The 25,763-nt window shown below is 40.0% G+C and overlaps 2 protein-coding genes and 1 long non-coding RNA gene across 4 annotated transcripts; 2 read left to right on the top strand and 1 right to left on the bottom strand.

Annotated features, from left to right (window-relative positions):
* The first annotated feature begins 361 nt into the window (after positions 1-361).
* On the top strand, positions 362-4,027 carry LOC129604782 (uncharacterized). The gene is made up of 3 exons (XR_008695989.1): positions 362-2,302; positions 2,442-2,510; positions 2,617-4,027. It is a non-coding gene; the product is annotated as an uncharacterized LOC129604782 (long non-coding RNA).
* Positions 4,028-4,944: 917 nt separating this feature from the next.
* LOC114864954 (fibroblast growth factor 4A-like) lies at positions 4,945-7,170 on the top strand. The gene is made up of 3 exons (XM_029165968.3): positions 4,945-5,230; positions 5,562-5,665; positions 6,337-7,170. The coding sequence occupies exons 1-3, from the start codon at positions 4,945-4,947 to the stop codon at positions 6,520-6,522; spliced, it is 576 nt and encodes a 191-aa protein (XP_029021801.1). The 3' UTR covers positions 6,523-7,170.
* Positions 7,171-8,235: 1,065 nt separating this feature from the next.
* On the bottom strand, positions 8,236-24,795 carry immt (inner membrane protein, mitochondrial (mitofilin)). 2 transcript variants are annotated; one of them, XM_029165292.3, is made up of 14 exons: positions 24,501-24,795; positions 19,135-19,202; positions 18,840-19,029; positions 18,387-18,528; positions 17,384-17,473; positions 13,799-13,942; positions 13,529-13,662; positions 13,099-13,202; positions 11,151-11,286; positions 10,394-10,523; positions 9,988-10,211; positions 9,756-9,887; positions 9,541-9,670; positions 8,236-9,286 (listed from the first exon to the last, which is right to left on the bottom strand). In XM_029165292.3, the coding sequence occupies exons 1-14, from the start codon at positions 24,540-24,542 to the stop codon at positions 8,679-8,681; spliced, it is 2,274 nt and encodes a 757-aa protein (XP_029021125.1). In that variant the 5' UTR covers positions 24,543-24,795; the 3' UTR covers positions 8,236-8,678. The 2 variants fall into 2 exon arrangements, with proteins under 2 accessions (XP_029021125.1, XP_029021126.1); XM_029165293.3 differs by lacking the exons at positions 18,840-19,029; positions 19,135-19,202 and having other exon boundaries at positions 24,501-24,794.
* Positions 24,796-25,763: the final 968 nt, after the last annotated feature.

The raw sequence follows: 25,763 nt of genomic DNA, 5'->3' as shown, positions 1-25,763 counted from the left end.
CCATCGCAGGGCAACACATAGACAGACAACCATTCACTCACACACTCACAATGGAGAGAATGGAGAGAAGCCTAATGACACATCTTTGGACTGTGGGAGGAAGCCGGAGAACCCGGAGATAACGTGCAAACTCCACACAGAAAGGCACCAGGGCCGCCTCCGGGAATCGAACCCAGAACCTTCTTGCTGTGAGGCGACAGTGCTACCACCGTGCCGCCCCAATTATCACTATCTAATGACTGTTTTATAGTTTAGTAATCGCCCACACACAACCTCTAAATCCTTTCAAAATAAAAGCACCAATGTAATTTATTACCTTAAATGGCAAGATTTTTGTTTCTGACTGGTAACTTTTTACTAGTTATTAAACTATTACACAGTTAGGTAATTATTTACAAATACTTTCTTCAAATCAAAAAGATAGTCCGCTTATTTATGATTGTCAACAATGCTTTTTAATTTTTGACATCTTTTAACCTTGGTCAACTTTTGAATGATTGTCATCTCTTTAATATTGTCATAGTATGACCTTGGTCATCTTTTTAATCATTATCTTTTTAATCGCCATCTTTTGTCATCGTTTTAATCTTTGTCAACGTTTTCTCGTTTTGATCGTTTTCATCGTTTTGCCGTAGTCAACTTTTGGACGTAGTCAACTTTTTGACATCAGCAGCTTAATCAGCGTTTGGCATCGTTGCGGCAGCAGATCAGCTCTCCCACGTAATTTCTCGAGAAATTACTTTTTCTAGTTAATGTTTTAATGTCTTATTTTGGATTTTTTTTAATCTCTCTTCCTTGCAATCTGCCCTCTGCCTGCCCACCTACACTCACAGTTTGCCAGATTGTCTGATCATTACCACAGAGTTCATACCCTCGCTGCCTCCTGCCTATAAACTATTAGCCTTGTTCCTGTAGCCTCTGTTTCTGTGTGAAGTAACTTTAACCCTTTCCTGCCATTTTGCCTTTTGTTTTGTGCTTTGTGTCTCTGTGCTCACTTTGCTGTGTTTCTGTTGTAGTGTTTTTTCACTTGGACTGTTACAGTAATAAGTATTTTGCAGATTCGCAAACAGAATTATATAATAACATTGTATATGTATGTAATGTCTTAATTTACAATAAGATTTTACACTTTGGCAGGAAACTGTCACAGTCCCTGGTCCTGTTCCTTGTTTTATTTTGAGTTCCTTACGTTCGGTAGTGTCTGGTTCTAGTCCCTGGTTTTATTTTGAAGTCCTTCCGGTCTGTCACGTTTTGGTTCTGATCTCCGTCATTATGTTGAAAGGACTTCCTGTTCATGTCATGTCACAGCTGTTCCCTGTTTCTACCGGTCATTCTACCGGGCAGCCACACCTGCATGTCATCATTAATCAGTTCAGTATATTTAAGCACCACCTCTCACTCTAGCGCCTCGCCAGATTGTTTAGCTCGTGTTAGTCACCACTTTCATTGATCTAGTCCCGTCGTGTACCGTGTATCTTGTTTCTGACCTCCGATTCCCTGTCTGCCTTGTCTGCCCTGGTTTTCTGATCTTGTCTGTTACCGACCTTGTCTGCCTGCCGGACCACGACTCTACGCCTGACGGATTGGTATTGTAAATCAGTCTCTCGTGTACGAACCTTGCCTGTCCCTGACACCGATTCTGCCTGCTCCCGTATAACGCTGTATGAACTGTCCGTGTATGATCCTGCCTGATCTCGACACTGAGTTGGAATAAATTCCTTTTGCTATTTGCTCATATCCCAGCCTGTCCGTGTCGTGCATGTGGGTCCGCCGCCTTGACGTTCTGACAGAAACAAAGGGACAACAACAAAGTGGTCTTTACATATGTAAACAAATGTATAAACAAATTATACAACAGAAGTGTTGTTTCTTAAACATTATTTAAAAATAGAAGGAAACCGCTATTAAACATTACAGCATATACATTTGGACCTGGTTTGATTAATGTCATGTCATCTGGGGTGTGATCCAGAAGGCAGGGTTGATTAACCTTCTACTAAACCCTGAACTCTTGGTTGATTAACCCAGAAACTGCTTACCCTGAGTATGTTGGTTCCAAAACACCTGAGAATTGTTAGGTTAATTTACCTCCTGTCGGTAACCCAGAGTTAACACACGTGCACGGCGTATATATAAAGACATTGTCAATGGATCGCCAAATTCACAAGTCATCATGGAGAATCGAAGCAACACGAAAACGGCAGCATATTTTAACCACGGAGTTGGAGGTTTTAATGCAGAGAATGAAGAATCTAAGCCGAGTTGAGAGTTAAGAGAGAGTTGGCTTGGCTAAAAAAATAAAGTGAGTTTTTTTAATTACCATAATGTTACCCTCTCCTCTTTTATTGTAATGGTAAATTAAACATAACTTCCACATCGGTTTGTACTATTAATTCCACAAGATTCGAATATTGGATAATAGTGATATTCTTGTTTAATAGGGTGTAATCCTTCTGGAGCAAGAGGAACTCGTTCCCCAGTCAAAATGAAACACAAAATCCTATAAAAAGGTAAGATTTGATTATTACAAAAATAAAATAAAATACAATACAACAATAAAAAAAATTACAGGATCTATGTTTTAAACATGTTTAACATATTCCTTCTGTAATGTAGCTAATAGAATGAAGGCAGAGGCTTGTCTGACAGGTGGGGGACCACCACCACCTCCCTTCACCCCATCTGAGGAGCTGGCTCAACAGTAAAAATCTGCTTAACAGTAGTATGCAGGCTTATTTTATTTACAATGTTGTAGTACTCTGACTTTATTTTACATTGATCATATGGGTTGCATTGTCTTGCAGTCACTGATGGACGGATTGCATTATTGTACCCTCCAGAAAGCACACAGTCTGGGACATTATGTAAAGCAAATGTAAATAATATACCATTTTATTTTTCGACTTATTTTAGATGAGTGATTTTTTGCAGAAACCTTAATAAAAGTGATTTTGACAAATCATTGTGTCTTCCATCTCTGAGGTCTACTTGGTTCACTACTGGATCCTTATGGTCATCTTCATCAAGACAAGGAGGGTGGCTCTCCTCGTATTGTGGCAATTTTGTGAAGGATAACACAAGCCACTATAATGTCACATGCCCTCTATAGACTGACCCTGAGGCCACCTAAACACTGGAACCTCGCCTTCAGGATGCCTGTGGTCATCTCCAACTTGGCCTGTGTGTAACGACCCTAGTCATTTTGCTTTCGCATTAGTGATGAGATGGGTTGCATCACGCAAAAAAACAAAGAGCTACGCACAGAATGCTTTCTGTGGTAAGTGCAGACTTAAGATTGAAGTGAAAGGTTTCAAAAGGTTCAGTGAATAAATTAATGATTCTTTAGAGAAACAATAACACTCCTTCAAATAATCATCAGTATATGAAAAAACATCTATACGTGGTCTTATGACCCTCTCACGGTGAAAAAAAACTCTAATAAGCTGCGCCTCTACATCCATGGGCTTGTCATCAAACGGGCACTAACTACCATACCCTAAAACTTACCTGGGTATGTCACAAAACCCACTTTCTGGAACACACCCCTGGTCTATCCAACCAAGTGTTTCCAGGGTTTGAGTGTAGGAGCATCTGTTCATAAAGTCCAAGGAAAGCAACACCTTCTGTTTGCACATCAGTGGATTGTGATTACCAACCTGTCTTCTCACAGCCTGGGGGCTGTGTTTACGAGGCCTGATGCCAGAGCAAATGTTGGTCAGCAGTTGGTCAGCAGTAACCTACGTCACTCCTACTCTGGGGTTTTCTCCTGGTGAGGACTTGAGCTTTGCATGTGTATGAAGATCCATCGTCACTTGTGTTCTTTCTTTTCTTTCAGAGTTTTCTGCATCAAGCTCTACATGGGCCGTGCTCTGACGCATAACATGTCGCATGGCATCAAATGTCCGCTGCTGTATTATGGGCTGTATGCGACTAAGGCCAACGCTTGCCTGTATGAATCACACTGTGTCTGAGCTATTTGTGTGCCAACATAATTCAATAGAAGGAGAGTACTGTATATCAAACATATAACAGACAACACAAATGATGATTAAAACCAATTGTACCATGTTTGTGTACCATCAAGTTGTGATATTTATAACTTCCAATTTCAAACACACACACACACACACACACACCCACACACACACACACACACACACACACACACACACATATATATTATATATATATATATATATATATCTATATATATATCTATCTATCTCTCTCTCTCTCTCTCTCGCTCGCTCGCTAGCTCGATCAGCTAGCTCGCTCGCTAGCTCGCTCGCTCGCTCGCTCTCTCGCTATCTCGATCTCTCGCTATCGATATATATACACACACTCTAAAGAACCAGCAAAGAAAAAAACCCTGCACAAGAGGGACTTCCTTCACATTTTTTATTAGAGCACCTTAAGATGGCATCTGTGTTGAGTTGGTGCTAAAATGGGCAGTAGTGCAGTGTTGCTTTAGAGATAGAAGGCTGTGGGTTTAATTCCTGGTTGGCAAGAGGCAGCATCCCCTCGAACCCGACGACAAATAAACATGAAATAATCTAAAAGTTTAGTTTTTGTTGTTTTATGATGAATTGTGTTTGTTTATTATAATAGATTGTTTTACTTTATTTTTTCCTGTCACTATATGTATTTCCTAGTTTTTGTGCCTCAGCATCTGTGACTCAGAGAAACAAGTCAGCAGGTGGTGTGTGATGTCATACAGGCCACATATAAGTGTGCTGTCTGTCTGCTGCATCTACCTGACGAGGAAGCATCACTGGTAAAGTCAGAGACTTGAGATGTTTTAATATACAAACTGAAACTTTCCTCTGGGCTGAAGTTGACATATCCTCTGTCTGTCACTTACTAACTCTGAACCGGTTTTATGAGTATTTGTGAGAATTTTTTTGGGGGCTTTGAACCACTCATCAGTTCTGTACCTAGCAGAGGATGTCAGCACCAAGGTCCAAGCTCCCTCTGCTCCTGTATGGGGTCTTCCTGTGTGTCTCGCTGGCTCCACCAGCCCTCAGCAGCAGGAGACAAACCGCTCAGAGTGATGGGCCGCTGAGTTCGATCAGCGGCTCTTGGGACTGGAGGGAGGTGCCTGCTAGTGATGGACATTACCTGCAGGGAATAAAGAGGGTGAGGAGACTTTACTGTAATGTGGGCATCGGCTTCCACATTCAGGTCTTACCGAGTGGGAAGATCGCAGGTGTGCACAACGAGAACAGATACAGTAAGTGGATCTATACCAAACCATCTATAGTTCTGCCCAGCAGGACATTAATGACTTGTACAGGCTGCTGTATTAATAAATGTTATAGGTTTCATTGGCTGTAATATGACACAGTGCAGCTTTTGTAAAATGAAGTATAACCTACTTGACTTTATTAATAATATCTTTTCTTTCTTTAAAGTTAGAAATATTTCACACTTCATAATTTATTGACCATTTATGTAAGAGGAAAAAAAGACATGTCTGTATTGTGTGAGCTTGTATTGTTAAGTTCAAAAATGAAATGCATCTCTTCTGAAAAACTTAATAATCTATTTTTTCAATTCCTCAGCTCTTCTAGAGATTTCCCCCACACAGAGAGGAATAGTTACTCTGTTTGGGCTCAGGAGTGGCCTCTTCATTGCCATGAGCATGAAAGGAAAACTCTATGGCTCGGTAAGAGCCAGTCTTGACTGATCTGACTACATATGGTGCTGTATTCATGCTAATGTCATATATAAAATATTGTGCTAACAAAGTAGAACAGAGACAGAACAAGGCCCTTAAATGATTTCAATGTTGATGTCTGTATAAAAACTGTAGCACAACTATATGCTCTGCACTTATTGCACCTTTCTGCTTTATCTGTGCTCAAAGCTCACAAGGAGTTGTGCTCTTCTCATTCACTCAAATACACACTCACACACCACTGGAAGAGCTGCATCGCGGGGGCAACCTGGGGTTCAGTGCCCAAGGACACGTCAGCACATAACTGGGGGAGCTAAGAATCAAACCCTAGTCTTCTGATTGTAGTAGCATACAACAGGATCCCCTCTACCAATGTAATAACTATTAATACTGTATCTAGATGAGATGCAAAGAAGCAACAGGTGTGATGGAGTGTGCAGCAGCTCTCTTTTATTAGATAGGGGACTGGGGTGAGTGTATGTTATTTTTAACATACTTAATTTAATAAACGCATGAACGTGTAACAGAAGCATTAACAAAATTAGCTATTTGAACTTAAGTAAAATATGTCAGACATCTTTGACCACCTAATCGTGAAGGCAAGACAAATAACAGCTCTTGACCAGTAAATGTGTTATTTCCTGTCTTTTCTTCCTCAGGGCCACTATAGCGAAGAATGTAGGTTTAAGGAGACGCTCTTGGACAACAACTATAACGCATACGAATCCGCTGCCCACCCTGGAATGTACATTGGCCTAAGCAAGACTGGCAAAACAAAGAAAGGCAACCGGGTAACACCTACCATGATCATGACACACTTCCTCCCCAGGACAGGAAGAGAATGAATTGGAAAGAATTGGAAAAGAAGCCACATTAAAACAAATCATTATTATTCACTTAAAGTAAAGTAGGCTAATAATGTCACTGACACACACACTACTGCTCATTACTGGGCAGTAGTGTGTGTGTCTGTATTTGTCATTCAAATTTGTTGACTGCAGTTTCTGTGCTTCATGCTTCACTTGAATGTTTGATGGATGTGACACACTTACAAAAGGTAATTGCTCTAAATGTCTCCTCAGAAGCAAACCGTACATACTGATGGGGGGTTATAGAAACGCGGCTGCGTCTTTTCACCTCATTCTGGATATTTTTTCTAATAGTGTTCACCTCAGGCTTGTGGACAAAGGCTGTCACACACAACAACTTAAGCAATAAGGGAAGGCAGGGTACAAACTGAAAGATCAGAGCACAAAGTAAAGTGCTGGAAAACCAGGAGGGAACTACTTTGAGTCTGACATTGAAATCTGTAATTCTTTGAATAAATCAAGCATTTACTTATTCAATAGATTTCAAGTGTTTTTACTCCAATGCCAAATAATGATGTCAGTGATTTAGCTCCACACAACCGGAACTCTATTACCGTCTGTGGCATGGTTTAAAAGGTTTTCTAATGTGAAGGGATGATTCAAATAACCTACAGGATTTATAAGAAATTATAATGTTTCCAATAAATAATTTAGTGTGTCAACCTGTGTGTGGTGGTAACCTTTAATTAAATCCACTATGAAATCAGCTGTTTGACCCTATTTCATTGTGCTGCGTTGTCTATTCTCTGAGGCTGAGTGTTGACAGATTTTAATTTGGGAACTACATTATTTTCTGTGGGTGAAAATGTAAAGCTGAGAGAAGATGAAAAAAATCAGGTAAACCAAGGAAGTGATAATCTACAAACAACTTTATGAACAAAAGAAGCTGAATCAGAAGATGCACATCGCTCATTAGCAACAACAGCAGGAAGACCAGGCTGAAATTAATCAAAAACAGGTCAAAGATTCTGGCCAAAGATTTATAAGATAAGAGGATACTTTGAAGGTCCTTCATCTTGCAGGAGGAGTTCATCAGGGGCAGGGACGAGTGTGTTTTACACTACACAGACTGTATGTTAAGGTTTGGCTTCGCAGCAACACGTACCTGGGTTAGAGTTCTGGGTTCAGCCAGGTGTCTTTACATGTTGTAGTTTCCTCCCACAGTTTAAAGACATGTAGTACGATTAAATGGTGACTGAGACTGATATATAAATAAATGAATAAATGAATAAATGAATATTTAACATATGGTCATATTATGACTCTAACAATTAAAGATGAATTTTAAAAGATAGTGTAAGTTAAGTATAAAAGTATATAAGTTTGGTATTTTGTTTTTTGTGTTTAAGCAAATAAATATGTCAAAGCGATGGTAAAAATGGGTTTAGCAGAACTCACTATGGAAGTAGAAAATATGTAACAATGCTCACAGCAGTGTGTTCAAGACATTCGCCTGAAGATGTGGAGGTCTGATTTTTTTATGTTTTAAAGATTTATCAGTGTCTCAAAATACTTTCACTGAACTAGCCCAAGAGACACCAGTCTGTAGTGAGTGGTCAGAGACTTTGTCCTATTTGGATTTGTACATAGAAGCTTCCCTGATGGGTGACTTAACTAAAAAACAGTGATTTATTTGTGAACCAGTGAAGTTGCGGTGGAGGATCAGTGGAGGAATGATGAAAACGAGCAAAGAGTGTTCTGGTTTCTTTTTTATTGGAACATGTGGAGTTTTGACCAAACAAAAATGAGGCATTTCATATTCCTTGTTTATGGTTAGAATGATACCTTTGTAACACACAAAAAAAATCAACATCCAGTAAGAAAGAAATGGACCAAAACTGTGGGGCTAAATTAACAAGAATAGATTGTAAGAGTGCATCAATTATATATTTATACTTATATAACCATCTGCAGTGAATTAGTGCATACAACAATTTAGCTTGTTATATCTCAACAGCTTCCACTTTGTTAACTTCAGTGAACTTTAAAGTACACACCCATGAAAATCTCTGAGCATCAAACTGGCCCAAATCCTTCTGGCTTGCATCAAGTTGCTGCCTCCTACTCAGATTTAAGGTGATCTGAAAAGATTGCTAATTTAAAAGATGGTCAGGTTAAGGAGGAACAGCAGACTATTGAGCCTGGGTTGTTCCTAATCCCACAGCATTTGCATACGCAGACAACAAACTGACTATCTGTCTGGTTTCCAGTGTGAGTCTGACCTCAGTCAGCCAGTCCTGAGCCAATCTCCTGGCCTCTCCTCTCAACTGGTTCACCAGTTTAGCTGCCAACTCCAGATCCCCATGCTCTAGGCTGTAACTAGCATACGACAGCAGCTTGAACGTGTCTAAATCCTCCCAGGCCAGCAGGGAAGGGGGAGCTTCCTGTTTAGCCTCAAACATCAGTGCAGCTTGAAGGTAGGACAGGAAATACTGGTACAAGGAGTTGTGAGATTCATCAATGAGGGCGACGCGGCGCACCAAGTATCGCAGTGAATTGAAGCGGGCACGAAGTGAGGCCTCACTATACACGCCGTGCTGTAAGGACTCCTCAGGAAGAGCTGACACCAGCGCCAGGGCGAAGTCATTGTCCTGGCAGCTCTCACGCACGGCCTGGGCAGCATCCTCCAGAGGCACAGTGGGTGCGTCAGCATTGGTGGTCTTTAGAGTATAGCTGAGGGCTTCCACAGAAAGCCAGAGTTGGTGGACTTTACGGGCCTCCTCCTCTGCTACCACATGGCCTGCAGGCAAAAGACGACCACGATTTATTTAGCACTCTGAAATAACGCTACAATATTATATTATATGTGTAGTACATTTTTCTGAGAGCCACATTTATTGGTAATTTTAAAAGGATAGAAGGTTTACTTTACTGTTTACTAGATTATTTATTGAGGTTGTCATATGTAACAGTTGATGGAGCCTATGATGCACAGCAGCAATTTTTACAGTTTTGCTCATTCTGTTTTAGCAAGAATCAGTGCATGTATCTTACTGTCTATGGCCTCCTCAATCCCCTTCAGTCTTGCGTAGGCAGAGTTCATATCCAGAGTAAAGTTATCCAGTTGCTCCTGGCTCAGCTGCCGGTAACGGGTTTCCAGCTCCAGCATCTTACTGCTCAGGACCTGAACACATGTCACAGCTAAGTAAGAACAGCTAGTGTTTTATTTAATTCAATCTGCTCTGATATTAGGGTGAAGCATGTGAGACCTGGTCAGCCTCAGCTTTCAGCTCCTGCTCCTGGACTTTGAGAACATCGCGAACATGGTCTGTGTGAGCTGCTGCCTGACGCCTCAGCTGAGTCCTCATTTCGGCCTCCATCACTTCTCTCAACTCAGCCAACTATACACGAAACACAAAAACATTATTGAGCTAGGTCCCATTCATAATAATACAAACAATGCTTCTTCATCAGCTCCCCTGGATTATCTCATGGCTCTACCTTCTTCTCCTGCTCCAGCCGGGTCTCCTCCTTGATGTGCTGCAGGTTGGTCTTGACAGCTTTCTCCAGCACCTTCTGGTCCTCCAGCTTCTGCTGCTCCAGGGCTGCATCAATGTGAATCTGTTCTCTGACTCTCTGCTCGGCTAGTTCTCGGTTCAGCTGGTCAATGCGACGGTGTGCATGGGCGATAAGGGCGTTCAGGTCGTCGGCTGAGAGTTTACCAGCTCACACACAAAAACACAAGGTTCTTTTGCAAACTAATGTCTGTAATGTCACAATCCAATACCAGTAGTATACATATTATATTATGTATTAAAGATAGCAGTACGTCATTATGAGAATATAAAATGCTATCAAACTGGTGAGATACACATAAATATTAATGTGCATATGTATGTCATCTTACTGAGCCCCTTCCAGTTGGCCTGAATCTCTGGGGTGAGGCTGCTCACTTCCCTCTGAAACTGTTGTTTGGCTTCATTCACCAATTCAGTATATTGAGAGACAATCTTGGCTTCAGACTCTGCAGACTGCACCTGCACACACACCCACAATACCTTTAAGTTTGACAATCTGTACTGCAAAACCCATTTGAATGAAAGCTCAGAGTAGCTGGTGTACAGCAACACCCTGTCCTACTGTAAGGTCACTGGCCTCCCAGTGAAAACATCCAGTAAATGAGTGGAACACAGATCTGTGCAGCTGACATAAAGTAGAGAAACTTTCAACCCTCCTTCACTATGTTTCTTTACTGCCTACTGCACTCCACCACACACACTGCTTAATCTATCTGTTATTAATCATTATCAAATTAAAATAATTCAAAAATTATTCTGTCTAGATAAAAACAACCAAAGTGCACTATTGTTTTGTGTGGCATGGTCAAACTGTAGTCAGGCAATACTCTTCAAGCAAGAAGCTGCTAAATTGCTTTAGCTTGACAAGCCAACTGCCAATTTTCTCCAATTTTTTGTTTCATAAAAATATTGTGTTTTTATAGCAAGACAAGCAGTGGCTGCTCAAAGGAGCTTGGCAGCATAGCCTCCTGGCAGAAGATCTGAAAGCACATGCTTCAAATCAATCAATCAGATCAAAGCATCTTTGCTGTGGTCGATCAGACGCCACTGTCAGGCCCTGCATATCGTACAAAATAGTGTTCTTACCTTAGTGACCACTTTGTTCAGGTCCACCATCATGTTATGAAGATTCTCCTCTGCAGCTAAGATGAGTGGACGAACAGCAGAGACCTTCAGCCCCTTGAACTTGTCAATCACTGACCTCAGACTGTCCAAGGTTTCACTGAGAGGAGGAAAATATGAACACTGTTTTATAATGGAAAGCGAAAGCATAATCTTAAAGCGACCTAAGTGGTCCATTAACAAGACCTGGTACAGGGATGTCAAATATGGAGGGATGTACTGTAATCGACATGTTATAATGGGTTGTATGTACAGTATGAAAGGCAACCTGCTCCAGCAAGCTGCCCAGTCCCACATTTGTGTGTTGTTACAGTGAGTTCATGTGTTCACACAGGGGTAGCCTTGTATTTATAAAGTAACAACTGGGCACAACACCCCAATGGGATCTAATAGATATAGTCGAGAGTGCATGTGCAAACAATGAGGCCTGGTTTTAAAATGTCAATCTCAACAAAATATTGTGCACAATAAAAAAAAATGTAAACATCCATGGTCACAGGCAAAGCAATAACAAGAATATGGGCACATCAGCTTAGCACAGTAGTCGGCAACCCGCGGCTCTGGAGTTGTATGCGGCTCTTTCGTCCTTATACAGCGGCTCAGGACATAGGCGAACCAGGTGGCCGCCTCGGGCGCCACCTGGGGGGGGTGGTTGGCGCTCCAAGCCTTCAGGAAAAAATGTGCGTAAACGCACCCAGAGCTGAGGAGAAGGGCACAAAATCACAATCTCGCCTAGAGCACCGAAACAATTGTGCCCATCCTGCGCAAAATCATGTTTGTGAGCCTGGTGGGGGGCGCATCGTCCCGAGGGGTGGAGAGGTGGTGAGTAGAGGGCGCCAACTTGCCGGCTCTGCATGGGATGGAAAAATAGATTGAAATATCTTAAAAATTAAAATTTTAATTGCTCAAAATCGCATCGCAGTAGCTGTCTGCCACTGTCGCGCACCTCCCCAGTTTACCTGGTGACCGACTTCCGAATGTGCACCCGTTTGCTCTTAGTTACGGGGAAAAGCGAGTTAGCTGTCCTCGTCGATGCCTTGACAATGTTTTATCTTCTGTATGCGATTAAACAGTCCTTAGAGTTTTACGAGGCGTATCAAGCGCAGCTTGATCGTTGCTTGTATTCTAGTTATGGAAGTCAGGGTCCTTGACCAAGTTGGTGCCCTAGGGGTGATCATGATTTTGCGCCCTCTACTCACCACATCTACACGCCCCGGGACAAGATCGCAATTACGCGCCCCCCCTTAGCTCGCGATCGCGACTATGCGCCCTCAACCCGGCTCACAAATGTGATTTTGCACAATTGTTTCGGGCTCGCTCTAGGCGAGATTTTGATTTTGCGCCATTCTCCTCAGCTCATTTTTTCTGAAGGCTTGGAGCGGTGTCCCCCAGCAGGTGGGGGGCGACCGCCTAGTTCGCCTATGTCCAGAGGGGACGTCCCTGATGGAAGTAGCTAAAAGAGAACAAAGACTGAATAAGTTGCTGGTAATTGCTACGATCTCCTATCAATAAAATATAAAATGTTAAACCTCTGCGACCTGTCTTTAAGTCTTGTTTGGGTTTAAACCTTACTGTTAAAATGTTCTCAAATATTGTAAAATTAGTCAGAAATTAACACGACACCGCTGTCCCTGCAGCTAAATAACATTACACTCACGGCGAGAGAGCTCACAACTGGTCTGGCATCCCACAACAGATATGACATACATAACAACACTTCTTTTAAACTATTTTCTTATTTTGTGTTACGTTTAGCAGTTGCGCGGAACCTATCGCCCCCCCGCGGCTCCAAGTTTTTCTTATTTTGTGATAAACGTGTTTAAATGGCGCTTTGGTGTTTCGGGTTGCCGACCCCTGGCTTAGCATAACAGTAAAAGGGGAAGAGTGTGCTGTCTGCATCGTGAGATCTTACTTGGCTTTTAACGTGGTGGTTTCAGCATCATTTACAGCTGACGTTCTATCAGCAAGAGCTGTTTCTAGATCCTTCCACTGGACCGACTTCTCATCAGATAGAGCCTGGATGTGATACTACTGTAAGAACTTAAAATACCATCACAGCACAAGTTGCACTGGAGACTGGAAACGTACAAACCTCAAAAATTCTGTAGCAAATATGTGCAAAAAGTTCTGCTAGCAGCTTCTGTTGTCAGTGCTGAACTGATGAACTGATAAGTGCATCTTTTCTTCAAATTATAAATGTCTCTAGAACCAACGCCCCAAATGCTTTTGTTAGTGAAGATTGTGCGCCAATGAGGAAAATAATGAACCTGAACCATCCCAGTCATCATTATGCTAATACACAGCTACCAAATAAGAAGCATCACCTCTAGGCTCTACTCTACCTCTGCTTCCATAGCCTCCTTCAGTTTCTTTGTGTGCTGTGTGATAGCCTGCAGGGCCGCCTCCTGAGCTCCAATAGCCTGGAGAGTAGCTTTAGCTGAGCTGGCCAAGGAGTCTTCAAGACAGGCTGATATGGCTGCAGACAGGCAGAGGGGAGAGAGGACAAGTCTCGAATGTGTGTGAAAATAATATTCAATATTAGAGCTTTGTGTGCAGGTGTCCTCAAAGAGAAAAGTAAAATCGTGTGTGTGTGTGTGTGTGTGTGTAGTTACATATTACAGCATCCTGTTCTTCTTGGTCTTGCTGAGCCAGTTTAGTTGCCAGCTCCTCTACTGGCCGTTCTCTTAGAGCTCCTTCATCAGGGTGAACTGCTGCACTCACTGGTTTGTCCTTATGGTCATGACACTCTTTACACTCTACAACCAGCACACAAGGAGACAATGCAAACTTTACTTCACTAGATAGCTCATCCAGGAATCCTAAATCACCTGCCTCTACAGTGGTAGCAGTTCAAAGTGACTAGCGTTTTCACTGCAGCACTGTTGCGTTGCCACAGTGCAGTGGGATTTTTAATCCTGCAGCCGGCTGAAAAAAAATAGGACGCTGGTCTCATTTTAACCACCAGGTATCGTTGATTAGAAGCCTCCAATGCACTACAGCGTAACGGAGGTCCGATTGTTCATTTCTACCTTTAACACATATTACACCAAACCTATTTTACTATTACGTTTTTACTGTTAACTAACTACTAACTATTAACTATTATTATTTGTTTTGTGCTCAAATGTGGGGAGTATGAAGGGCAACCACTTGTTGATGGTTTAGTTATTTTCTGTTCACTGCAAAGTTATAATTGTTCTGTCTAGTTTAGAACAGACCTGCGCCACAGCAGCAAAACGTTCTTGTTTTCATTTTCCTCTGCTTTTTCGTGTCTTTAAATAGCAGGCGTCTCATACACACCCACCGCTCTAACATCTGATACAATATATTGGCTTCACATAATTCCGTGATTATAGGTCGTGGTTTAATTAATATAGTTTGAATGTTCATGGCCAAGTAAAGACGTAGAGCGCAGTCCATCTGCAACTACAGCCGCTTATTTAAGTTTTAAACTTCCACAACTTGTTAATGAATGTTTTCCAATAGTTGTAGATTTTACGTAAATAACCGTAATAATCATAGAAATTTGTTTTACAGCAGTTGTCTATCATAACTTTGACAGGACGCCAGAACTCAGCAGATCTACAGCGACGCATTACAACAACATGTTTGTTCCTACGCATTTACTCTGTGTCTGCAGAACTGCAGTTTGACTTGTTTTGACTGCGCGTGTCATTGTAACTTAGTGGCTGAGATCAATCTTAATCAGCCCGTGTACGTTTCAACATTTTGATTTCCCATCCGTCCCTCCAGCATACCTTCACCTGCGTTTTCGTTTCTCTTGCGATGAGCTGCAAACAGATTTTAATCAAAGCACCACCTTACAAACCAATAAAACAGGCAAAAATATTTGTTTTTTTATAAAAACACACGGAATTGGAGTTAAGATGTTTTTTTTGTTTAGAGACGAACAGAAAACAAAAAAGGTCCTTCTCTTGTTACCTCTGCTTATAATTTGGTGGAGACATCAAACTCTTAAAAGTTACACAAACACGTGACGTGTTTTTGATTAAGCTTTATCAAAAAAAAGCTTTTAGTTAGAGATGGTTCCGGTCACTGGCAATGATTGTTAGTCAGAGGAACCATCTCTTAGTTAAGCTGCAATAGACATAGACTGCTGGGGGACTTAATTTATACACTGAGCTTCTCTGTTTCCTTCTACCTCTTCTGTCCAATAACCTCCCATCATTGTTCTATGTTTAACTAACCCTGTCTGTCTGTGTGTCTGTCTGTGTGTCTGTCTGTGTGTCTGTGTCTGTCTGTCTGTGTCTGTCTGTCTGTCTGTGTCTGTCTGTCTGTGTCTGTCTGTCTGTCTGTGTCTGTCTGTCTGTCTGTCTGTGTCTGTCTGTCTGTCTGTCTGTGTCTCTGTGTCTCTGTCGGTCTCTGTCTGTCTGTCGGTCTCTGTCTGTCTGTCTGTCTGTCTGTCTGTCTGTCTCTCTCTCTCTCTCTCTCTCTCTGTCAAATTAAATGCTTGCTGTACAGTATGTGGGTTTAGTTGTGTGAGGTCTTAAACCTTACTTTGTAAAGTGCCTTGAGATAACTCTGTTGTGATTTGGCGCTATATAAATAAAATTGAATTGAATTGAGTCATGTGTCCAGACAGAGCGTGACCAATACACAAATGTATAGATGTGCAACTGCAGGCTACAAGAGAAACGGGGGAGTGGCGCAATAGATGTAGCGAGAATTTGTTTTAACTGTGCGTGTCATTGTAACTGAATGAGTGGCTGAAATTACTTATTCGGCCCACGTACGTTTTAACACTTTGATTTCCCATTCGCCCATCCATCCACCTTCACAGGCTTTATCGTTTCTCTTGGTATGAGAAGAAAACAGATTTGAATAAAAGCAACGCTTTACAAACCAATAAACTGAGCAAAAATATGTTTTTTAACAAAAACACGCAGAATTGGATTTATAGCTGTTTTTTCGTTTAGTGAAAAACGAAAAAGTTTTTCATTCTAGGGTTTTAATCGAAGCATATCCGTGGATGGATCGCTGGGCAGCAGTCTTAGCAGCGAGCTCCAGACTGCCGCTGGGATGAAACACGAGATCGAATGATATGTGATGTGTTTTGTACTCAGATGATTTGGATCTGAGTTTGACCAAGCTTTTGTTTGTCTCATGTTTTCACTTTTCTGGTCTAATTTATTTGTAGCACTTGGACATTCGTTTAAAATATGCAATGCATTTTAAATTGAAAATACTTTTGTTATTATTTTATTGTAAACACAGTATGAATTGCAAAATTTGGACTGGCAATGATTTGCGCTTCTTCCATAATAATCATGGATATTCAAGGAAGAAACTGCAGTTCATAAATGTTATTCAAGGACGGTTTGATGAAGATTCAGTGAGTTTTCAACTAAACTGTCAGCCAAGGTAAGTACATTATCAAATGAACGCGCCTGTCAGTGGGGAAGACATCAACTCTATTCAGTCGCTCTTCAGTTGTTTCTGCTGTCTCCTCCCCAGTTTACACACCTAAAGTGGTGTGGTTGCTTTCAGTTACTGGTTGCTCTCAGTTACAGCAGCTATTTAAAGCAGAGAAAAGCAAGTTAGCTGTCCTTGTCGATGCCTTGACAATGTTTTATCATCTGTAAAAAATCTGAACAGTTTTTATAGTTTTACAGGGCGTAATATGATGCTTACGCTCCTGATCTTCTGTCAATAAAATATAAAATGTTAAACCTCTGAGCCCTGACTTTTCTGTCTTGTTTGTATTAAAAAACAAATGTTGAATGTTCTCAAATAATATAATATTGCCGCCCTCCGCGGCTCCCAGTGTTTTTTTTTTGTTTGTTTTTATTGAAAACGTGGGCGTTACCAGTGGCCGACCCCTGGTCTAGATCATCCTTATTCACTTTTTTTAAATTAAAAAACCTTTTTATTTTTTTTATTTACATTTGGGAAACGTGGCATTTCAGCTACTGTGATTTTATTTTTAATTATTTGTAATTATTTATAATTATTGTAATTATTATTATTACATTATATGATTCAGAAGCAAACCACAGTGGGGGCAGACACTTTTAACTGCTGCCACTGTAGCTGCAATTCTGCTGAAAACAAGAAGATTTGTGCGTTAAGGTTTTATATCAAGGTTCCTTCGCGGTTAACCGCCTGTGTCTACGCTGCACAACTGTGAAAGTGGGGAGGATAACTAGGCCTGTATCAAGCTGCACAGTGGTTGTTACCTTCGACTACTGCCTGTGTGTCACACGGAGCGGGGACTGACTGGACCTCACTAATCGCTGAGATTACATGAGTTGCCTCTGCTGAAGCCTCTGAATGGGACACAAACACAGAAAAGCTCAGTTCCTTGGCTGTACGCAGTACAAAAACAAGACAAGCCTTATTATATGTAAATGACATGAATATGTTCTATAAACAGCAGCAGACATTTTAACACTACTAGAGATGATAAAAATACAAACACTGACAACAATAAAAAACAAATTATGAAATAGAAAACCGCTTTACAGTATTATCCAAATATTAGTTAAATATATTTCTCTATTTATAAATCTATGGATTTTCCTGATACAAGAAAGGCAAAAAACAAAAAGGGGCTTTAGTGACATCACCTGTGCCTTTACTCTTTCATCCTAATGTGTAGTAAAAAGGCACAGGAGCATAATGTGTAGTAAAAAGGCACAGGAGCATAGTGACCTACAAAGGATCTACATTAGGACAGGAAGCGTCTTACCCTGAGGACTCTCTGTGGGTGCATAAAAACAACAGAGCGCACATGAAACACTGACCTTTTAACAGATCCACAATGAGTCACTTGCAATAACTATGCAGAGCGGGTTCAGCATCATAATTTGGCCTTTGGCCCTGTGAGTTATAAACCTCCTAGTTCTCCAGGTTGAGTGGTGCTGCTCTACAAGTAATGTATAGAACCTTTATGGTGGTTGTGTATTAAATTATAAGCTCAAAAATGTACCCATGTCTGAAAAGAAAGTGTAAAGAAAATGTGAGGCATCTGATTAGGTGTAACAAATAAATCTAGTCCGCTACTGGAACAGCGCTCACACCTGCAGACAGTTTACACTCCCTCAACTCACTTCCTCAACCTAATTACATGTTTTTTGACAGTGGGAGAGAATCAGAGAACCCAGAACAACCCATACTTGTAGCATTCTGGCTCACAGCCACCAGATAGGGACTGGTGTATGAGCAGCTGCTGAGTCTTACCCCTTATACTCTTTGCAGGCAGTGCTGGGACAGGACTACTCTCTTTGGCTGTGCCTGCTTCTTCCTTCACCTTTTTCTCTGACTTGGCTTTTGGGGTGTTCACCTCTTTTTCCATCATGGATGAAGGTTGGGTCAACTCAGTCTAGAGAATAAAAAATATGACGTGAATGTTTTACACCTAATAAAAAAAGAATCTCATTATGTTGAATGACAGACACTTTTTCATTCTAAATCTCACTTAATGATTCAAAAATATTTGTTGATATATCATTGTGGTGGATTACAAAGATAATACAAACAAACCAATCCAGTTTAATAGCCATGCCATGTTTAGTACCAGAAAACAAATTTCATTCTGATATTTTAATTGTTTGTTGTGCTCTCTGTACTCATTTTCAAGATAAGTCATCCCATCCTGGCTACTGCTGAAACGTGCTGTGAACCCGTCCTAACCTGTTTCTTAAAGGGGCGCTCCCAGTCTTGAGGAGCAGGACCCAAGGCAAGACCTAACAACCAATCCGCATATGGTATGTTGGTCTCCACAGCTGTTCTGAACTTGTTGTCCCATTTGGCATAGAGTATCGTACCTCCGACGCCACCACCTACAGTCAGCAAACTGGTAGCGACCACTTTAGTGGCACCGCTGTGTGTGGGGGGGGGGGGGGGGGGACAGACATGAATTTGAGGCCAATGTGGGATGTAACAATGCTATCAAGAGGCTTAGATATAAAAGCATCATGTTTGTTACCTGCTCCCTCCTGATGTGTACTGCCGGTGCTGCTGAAGATTGGTTGGAGGAGTTCTCCTACAGGTCCTCTAAACAATTAAGTAAAGTGTAAAGTGGGGAAATTTATTTTAACCTAGTTAGTTAAAGGGCAATGCTAAGACCTACATACAGTGTCACTAGACATTCTGTCCAGTATCTAGAACAGAAATGCCTTCATACTACCAAAGCAAGGAAACTGCATCTTATAACAGCTTAATATAAAGGATGAATATAGAAGAAAAACACACATGTATAAATAAACAGAGATGCATACACCGAGTTGGATGAGGATTATTGCATATTATTATTATTATTATTACAAAGAGAGATTTTGCAGATCTTTCCTACCTGCTGCTATTAAACTGTATAATCAGAACTGGTAACGACCTCTTGGTCTATAAACTCACCCACTGCTTCAGTGGTTATGTAGAAAAACTGTGCAATACTTATATACTTATATAATATGCAATAACCCTCCATACTTATGCTACACAATGTATATTGTTGTACTATGTTAACTTTTTCTGCTGTATTTTTATTTTTCTTCTCTGCATCGTGCTGTTGTGTTACGTAATTTCCCCACTGTGGGACTATTAAAAGGGTTTTCTTATTCTTATTTACATGCAGATTTTAGAACATTAAACGTTTGTCATGCAAAAGCATGAGCAGTGGCAAAAACTCATTTGTTCAATATAAATACAAAGCTCAAGATTATATACAGGGAAGAAATTATTGTTGCCTCAGGGAAAAATGACTCTAAATGACTAACATCCAAACTAAAAAAGTAATACAATAAATATCAAAACAAATAGCACTTGATTTGTTTGACTATAGTGACTGTTTCAGCCAAATAAATAAGAAATAAAAAAACACATCCAACAACAAGAATGAAAATATACTATAATGTGTTATTTAATAGTGACAATGTTCTTAGTTACAGGGTGTGACAAACCGGTAGTTTGTTCCCAGCTGACAGAGCAGCGGCACCGGACTGTGCATGCGTCAAGCTCATAGCACGAAACCCTATGACGGTACGCGTATCGTGTTGGGAAACTCACGTGTCTGACGCGGCAAACTGTTTATAAGGAAGCGCATGTGTCTGGCTGCATCTGCCAAAAGAAATCCCTGAGCGTTTGCTGTTCATAGTCAAGCATTTCCATAGGAAAATGCACAGTGAATGCTGCCATACATGCTGAATGTATTCCTGGAGAATTGCTGAAAGTAGCTAAAACACTTAAGACAGCTGAAAATAGCTGAAGCATGTAAAGAACAGATGAATGTATTCAAAGAGAATGAGTTGTTTAAACAGAGCTGAATGTTTGCAGTAGAAGCTGAAGCAGTTAAATTTCAAATTGAGGAAAGTGGAAAAAGATTTGCTGAAATTGAAATAACTGCTGTAAATACAGGACGACAATATATGTAAATGTAACAAATACAGCTAAATCACATAAATGAACAGTTTTAAGTTCAAGAGATAAAAGAATAACTTAAAGTTATGGAAACATTTAATACACCTGAAAGTAGATGCAGAGGAAAAAGTTGGAGCTTTGGAGGAAAGGTGTGCAGGTAATTGCTAAACAGTAAGAGTTATGAGTAAGAGGTATGAGTTTTATATTTGAAAACAAAAAATTGTGGCCAGTCGCTTTCAAAATCTTGTACTTCTGTGTTTCTCTGAAAAGTCTCTCAGACAGATGCATTAGAGTCTATGGGAGGATTTCTGGAATTTACTGCACTTTGATGAAGATACAGACTAAAGAATACTTCTGAAGGCTTAACCAAACACATCATTAGAAAAAAATACAAGTATGACTATGACTTAGTGAAAGAAATATGTTCATAGAGTGAAAACTGTGGCTATAGTGACGAGTTAAAGAGAAACGTTCTGTCTTAAAAAAACGTGTCCTCACGCACTCTAGCTCACGTAATACACACTAATGAAATAGCTGAGAATTCAGCAAAAACCACCTTGTATTTAACACTGAGTTATAGCAGTTTAAAGATATTAAAAAGCTGAACAATAGATTAATAGTTGAAGATTGTTTTGTAGCTTAAATGGTCTCTGTAGCTTGAAGTATGATGAAGTAGTAAAAGCTGAAATTAGACAAAGCTGAAGAGGATTTCAAAATGGTTTTCCATTAATTTCAAATGGGAAAAACAAGTTGAAAAAAGTTTAATAATTTGAAAAGTATGAAAGATATGAATGTGAAAAGAAATAGCACCCCTCCCCTTAAAAAGTTGAACATTTCGATAGTTGAATGGTTTCTGTAGCTGAATGTATGTGGGACTAGTTAGATGCCGAAAAATGTACAGAATAATAACAATAAAGACTAGAAAAGGCATTTCCATAGGAAAATGCACAGTGAATGCTTCAATGCTGAATGTATTGCTGAAGAATTGCTAAAAAATAGCTGAAACATTTAAAACATATCTGAAAGTAGTTTAAGCACATAAAGTATAGATGGATGTATCTGAATGGAACTGGGAGCTGTTTAAACTGAGCTGAGAATTTTCAAAATAAGGTGAAGCAGTTGAATTCCAAATTAAGGAAAGTTCAAAGAGATCTACTGAAATTCAAGAAATGCTAAAATGAAGGAAGTAAAAGGATTGCTGAACTTCATAAAATATAGCTGTATCAAAATAGGTAAATAAGAGTTCAAGAGCTGAAAGAATAGTTTAAAGTTGTGGAAACATTTAAAACAGCTGACAGTTGCTGCAGAGGGAGTAGTTGAATTTTAAATTTGGAAAAGTTGGTGCATTGGAGGAAGCATATGCAGGTAATTGCTAAATCTGCCTGTTGAGGGTGAATGTTATAGGGCTATATCGATGTGTAATATTTCTAGTAGTAGAAGAATGGTACCAGAGAATGGTTCCTGATAGTAGGGGGCGGGGCCAGGCCTTTAAATAGAGTGGCCAAATTCCATTGTGGGGGAGAGAAGGTTGGATTCAGAAGTTGGTTGACAGGAGAATTATTGGGGCGAGAACAAAGGAGGCATTCATTTTTGAACAGTTTGGGTTTTGATTTCAACCTTTAAAAGGTTCATCTTTATCATTACTTTTTTTGCCTCACTTGTGCTCCGGTCACCTGGTTATACTACTGGGGTCAAATGAGCCGCTGTTTGCTTTTCCGTGGTCAAATGAGCCGTCGCTATAGTCGAGAATATTACAGTGAATGTTAAAAAAATTCACTGATGAAAAATATTTTTATATAAAAAGGGAATTGGCCTCTATTCTAAAACTTGGATTTGAATAAAATGACTTCTTCACATTGGTACAACACCATTCCTTCACAGTTCTGCTTAGTACTACCTCGACTACTATGACAGCAAATATCAAATACTTCCAGTAGATAAGTTTACATCAATACCTGAATTTGACCTTCCATAAAATGAGTTCCTCAAATTGGTAAACCACCATTCCTTGACAGCTCTACTTAGTACTTTATGGACTAATACCACAGAGAATATAAAATACATTTACTGTATAGTTTGAGTTATCCATCAATAAAATATCATACTGTACATTGAATGGCCATCAATACCTAAACATTGACCTTCAATGACTCCTCTTCCTCAAATTGGTACAACCCTGTTCCTTCACAGTTCTACTTACTACATACTTACTACTTTACTTTGTATGGTTTTGGAGAAATCCATCAATAAACTATCACAGTGAGTTCAATTGACACCAATATCTGAAATTTAACCTTCCATAAAATGACTTCCTCAAATTGGTACATCACCATTCCTTCACAGTTCTACCTTGTACTTCATGGACTACTACCACAGCAAATATCAAATACTTTTACTGTATACTTTTTGAGTAATACATAAATAAACCTGTACTGGAGTAGTAGACTTTGAAGTAGGAAATAGGGAATGATAATCTCATTGTTGCTCTGTTTATTTACCATGTGACAGTTGAGTAGTATTTTACTCATAAAATGTATAGTAGCCTATACTTTGTGTGGTGGTAGTATATGAAGTACTAAGTAGAACTATGAAGGAACTGTGATGAAATCCAATCTCCATTTGGAAGAACTTATTTTATTAAAAAGGTCCAAATTTGGTCATTGACATAAATTTAATTAACTATACAAAAACTTAGTAATGTATTATTTCAAAACTATACAGTAAAAGTATTTTATATTTGCAGTGATAGTAGTCCATGGGATACTAAGAAGAACTGTAAAGGAACGGTGATGTACCAATTTGAGGAACTCATTTAATTAGAGTTCAGCTAGTGATATCACTTCAACGTATAGTATGATACTTTATGTATTACTCCAAAACTATACAGTAAAAGCATTTGATACTTGCTGTGGTGGCAGTCCATGAAGTACTAAGTAGAATTATGGAGAAACGGTGATGTACCAATTTGAGGAAGAGGAGTTATTGAAGGTCAAAATAAAGCTACAGTATTGATGCCAATTCAATGTACAGTACGATAGTTTATTCATGTATTATTCCAAAACTATACAGTAAAAGTATCTGATATTTGCTGTAGTCAGTTCCCTTTTTATATTTTCGATCAATGAATATTTTTTTAAACATTCACTGTAAATTCCATAATTTGCTTTATCTTCTTACGACATTAATACTCATATTGCCTCAGTTGCTCATTAGATTAAGTGTCTCCGCTCTTCTCGGTGATCGCGACACTGTTACCGTAACTATCGCACGAATCGCGCACCTCGAAAATAGCGACGGCTCATTTGACCGCGGTTAAATACCGCACTTGGTTTTTCGACTCAAACGTTCCATCTGAGAGCGAGCCATCAACCCTTTGTTGTTTTTGAACGTTTATCCCACGTCTCGAGTGAGCAGACAGGGCTTACTCACCACACGGGGATTTTATAATACATCTTGATTTTGTCCGTAGCAACTGAAACAAACTTCCAGTTCTGTTGACGTCATCTGGCTACTGATACTATAGAGGCTGTAGAGTGTATCATCTCAATTGCAAATTGAGCTTTCAATAACATTTATTTTCTCAGTTTCTATTATAATTTGTACGAAATCGTGGAGGTCTTCAGTAATAAAAACATGGTGGCAGTGCAGTCAGTCAACTCTGACTTGACCTTCCATTCGCAGTAGCAGATCAACCTTAGTTATGGCTTGAAGCATTAGTAGTCTGTTTCTGTATGCTAGCTAGCACCGACATTTTGCCCTAATCTTGATATGACTATAATAGAGACTGAATCAAATGAAACCACTGTTTCAGGTTAGCAGACTAGCATCGCTCACAAGAATCAGAGACACTTTGAGCCAGGCTGTGGGTCATTGAATGACAACATGCTTTGCTGATATGTTAGCTAGCTCACGTTGGTAAAGCGAAAGCGCAGGTCTTACCAGGGCTGTGGCGTTAGCTCCTCTCAAACAAATCCTCAGCATTGTTCTCAGTCACTTTATTCCTAGATCAGATGGACCTTCACACAAACGTAAGGTTTCCCCTTTCCACCCTCGTTTTCTGATCAGCTAATATTCTTCTTTCTTGTGCCTTGTGCTTGTTTTAACCGCTGGTGTGGGAACCACTGCCCCATCAGCCAGGAGAAGGAATGACCGCACAAATAAAACTAAGGACACGGGTCGTGCCAAAAAGTAACTGTCTGCCAGAAATCGAGGGAGCGCGCACCGCCTTGTTAAGGCGTTCAGCTCGTTTGTGCAGGACTACAGCTGCTTATTTCTAGGGATGGCAGCTGAAGCCCCATGAAGCTGAGTAGTTGAGGGTTCATCTGATTTTGCCGGAAAAATGAGAGAAACTTGCGGGGCTTTGAAACCACACAGAACAGTGACATCTGGTGGTGAACTGCAGGAATATCATCTGCTTCAACCAGCCTCCTTGTACTTGCTGTACTTCAATATGTACATAATAAAAAGCATAAAACACATTTGGGATCTTTTTGTGAGAGGGTGAGAAGTGCTTGTTACATTGTGAATAATAATAATAATAATAAAATGAGAGAGGTGTGGCTGTAAGCGCTTAGTTTGTAATATGCACCATATAAAATAAGGCCAAAAACAATGTACATTATTTAATGTGCTGGCCCCTTATTTTAGTAAAGGAATTATTATAGCATGCATACCCATAATTCTAAGCAGTATGGAAAATCTATGTAGGCGTCTGATGAAAAGTTTTTGGCTCTATAATCACGTTTTGGAAAAAGAAAAGAATCTTACTGGTATAACTGGTCTCATGCAGATATTAAAATTGCTAAAACAACTCGGTGATCACTCGTGCCGTTTCAATGAGACCGAGCTAAACGCCTTAACGAGGCGCGCTCTCGCGTGCGGCAATTAATCTCTGGCAGTCACTTTTTGGCACGACACCGGTCTACTTGAACCTGTTAATATGCAGCAAATGCTGTTTGTTCCACCTAAGGTAGCATAAAACTATGTTGTAAAGAATACATTAGCAATTAGCATAGGACCTACATTTCTCCCTAAGGAAATTTAAAATTTGCAGTACATAAGTAAGGGCGTGTAACCAAATTCAGTCAAATGTGTAAATGTTTACCTAGTTCTGAAGTTTACATGCAGTTAGCACTGATAATCTATAACAAGTCTTATTCATTAGCTAAAATTGACATTTATTTATTAACAAAAAGGAACAAC

Source organism: Betta splendens, chromosome 10 (assembly GCF_900634795.4).
Source record: "Betta splendens chromosome 10, fBetSpl5.4, whole genome shotgun sequence".
In the NCBI taxonomy this organism is placed as follows: Eukaryota; Metazoa; Chordata; class Actinopteri; order Anabantiformes; family Osphronemidae; genus Betta; species Betta splendens.
The sequence above is the reverse complement of the archived record's forward strand: the minus strand, read 5'-3'. Positions and strand labels throughout refer to the sequence as shown.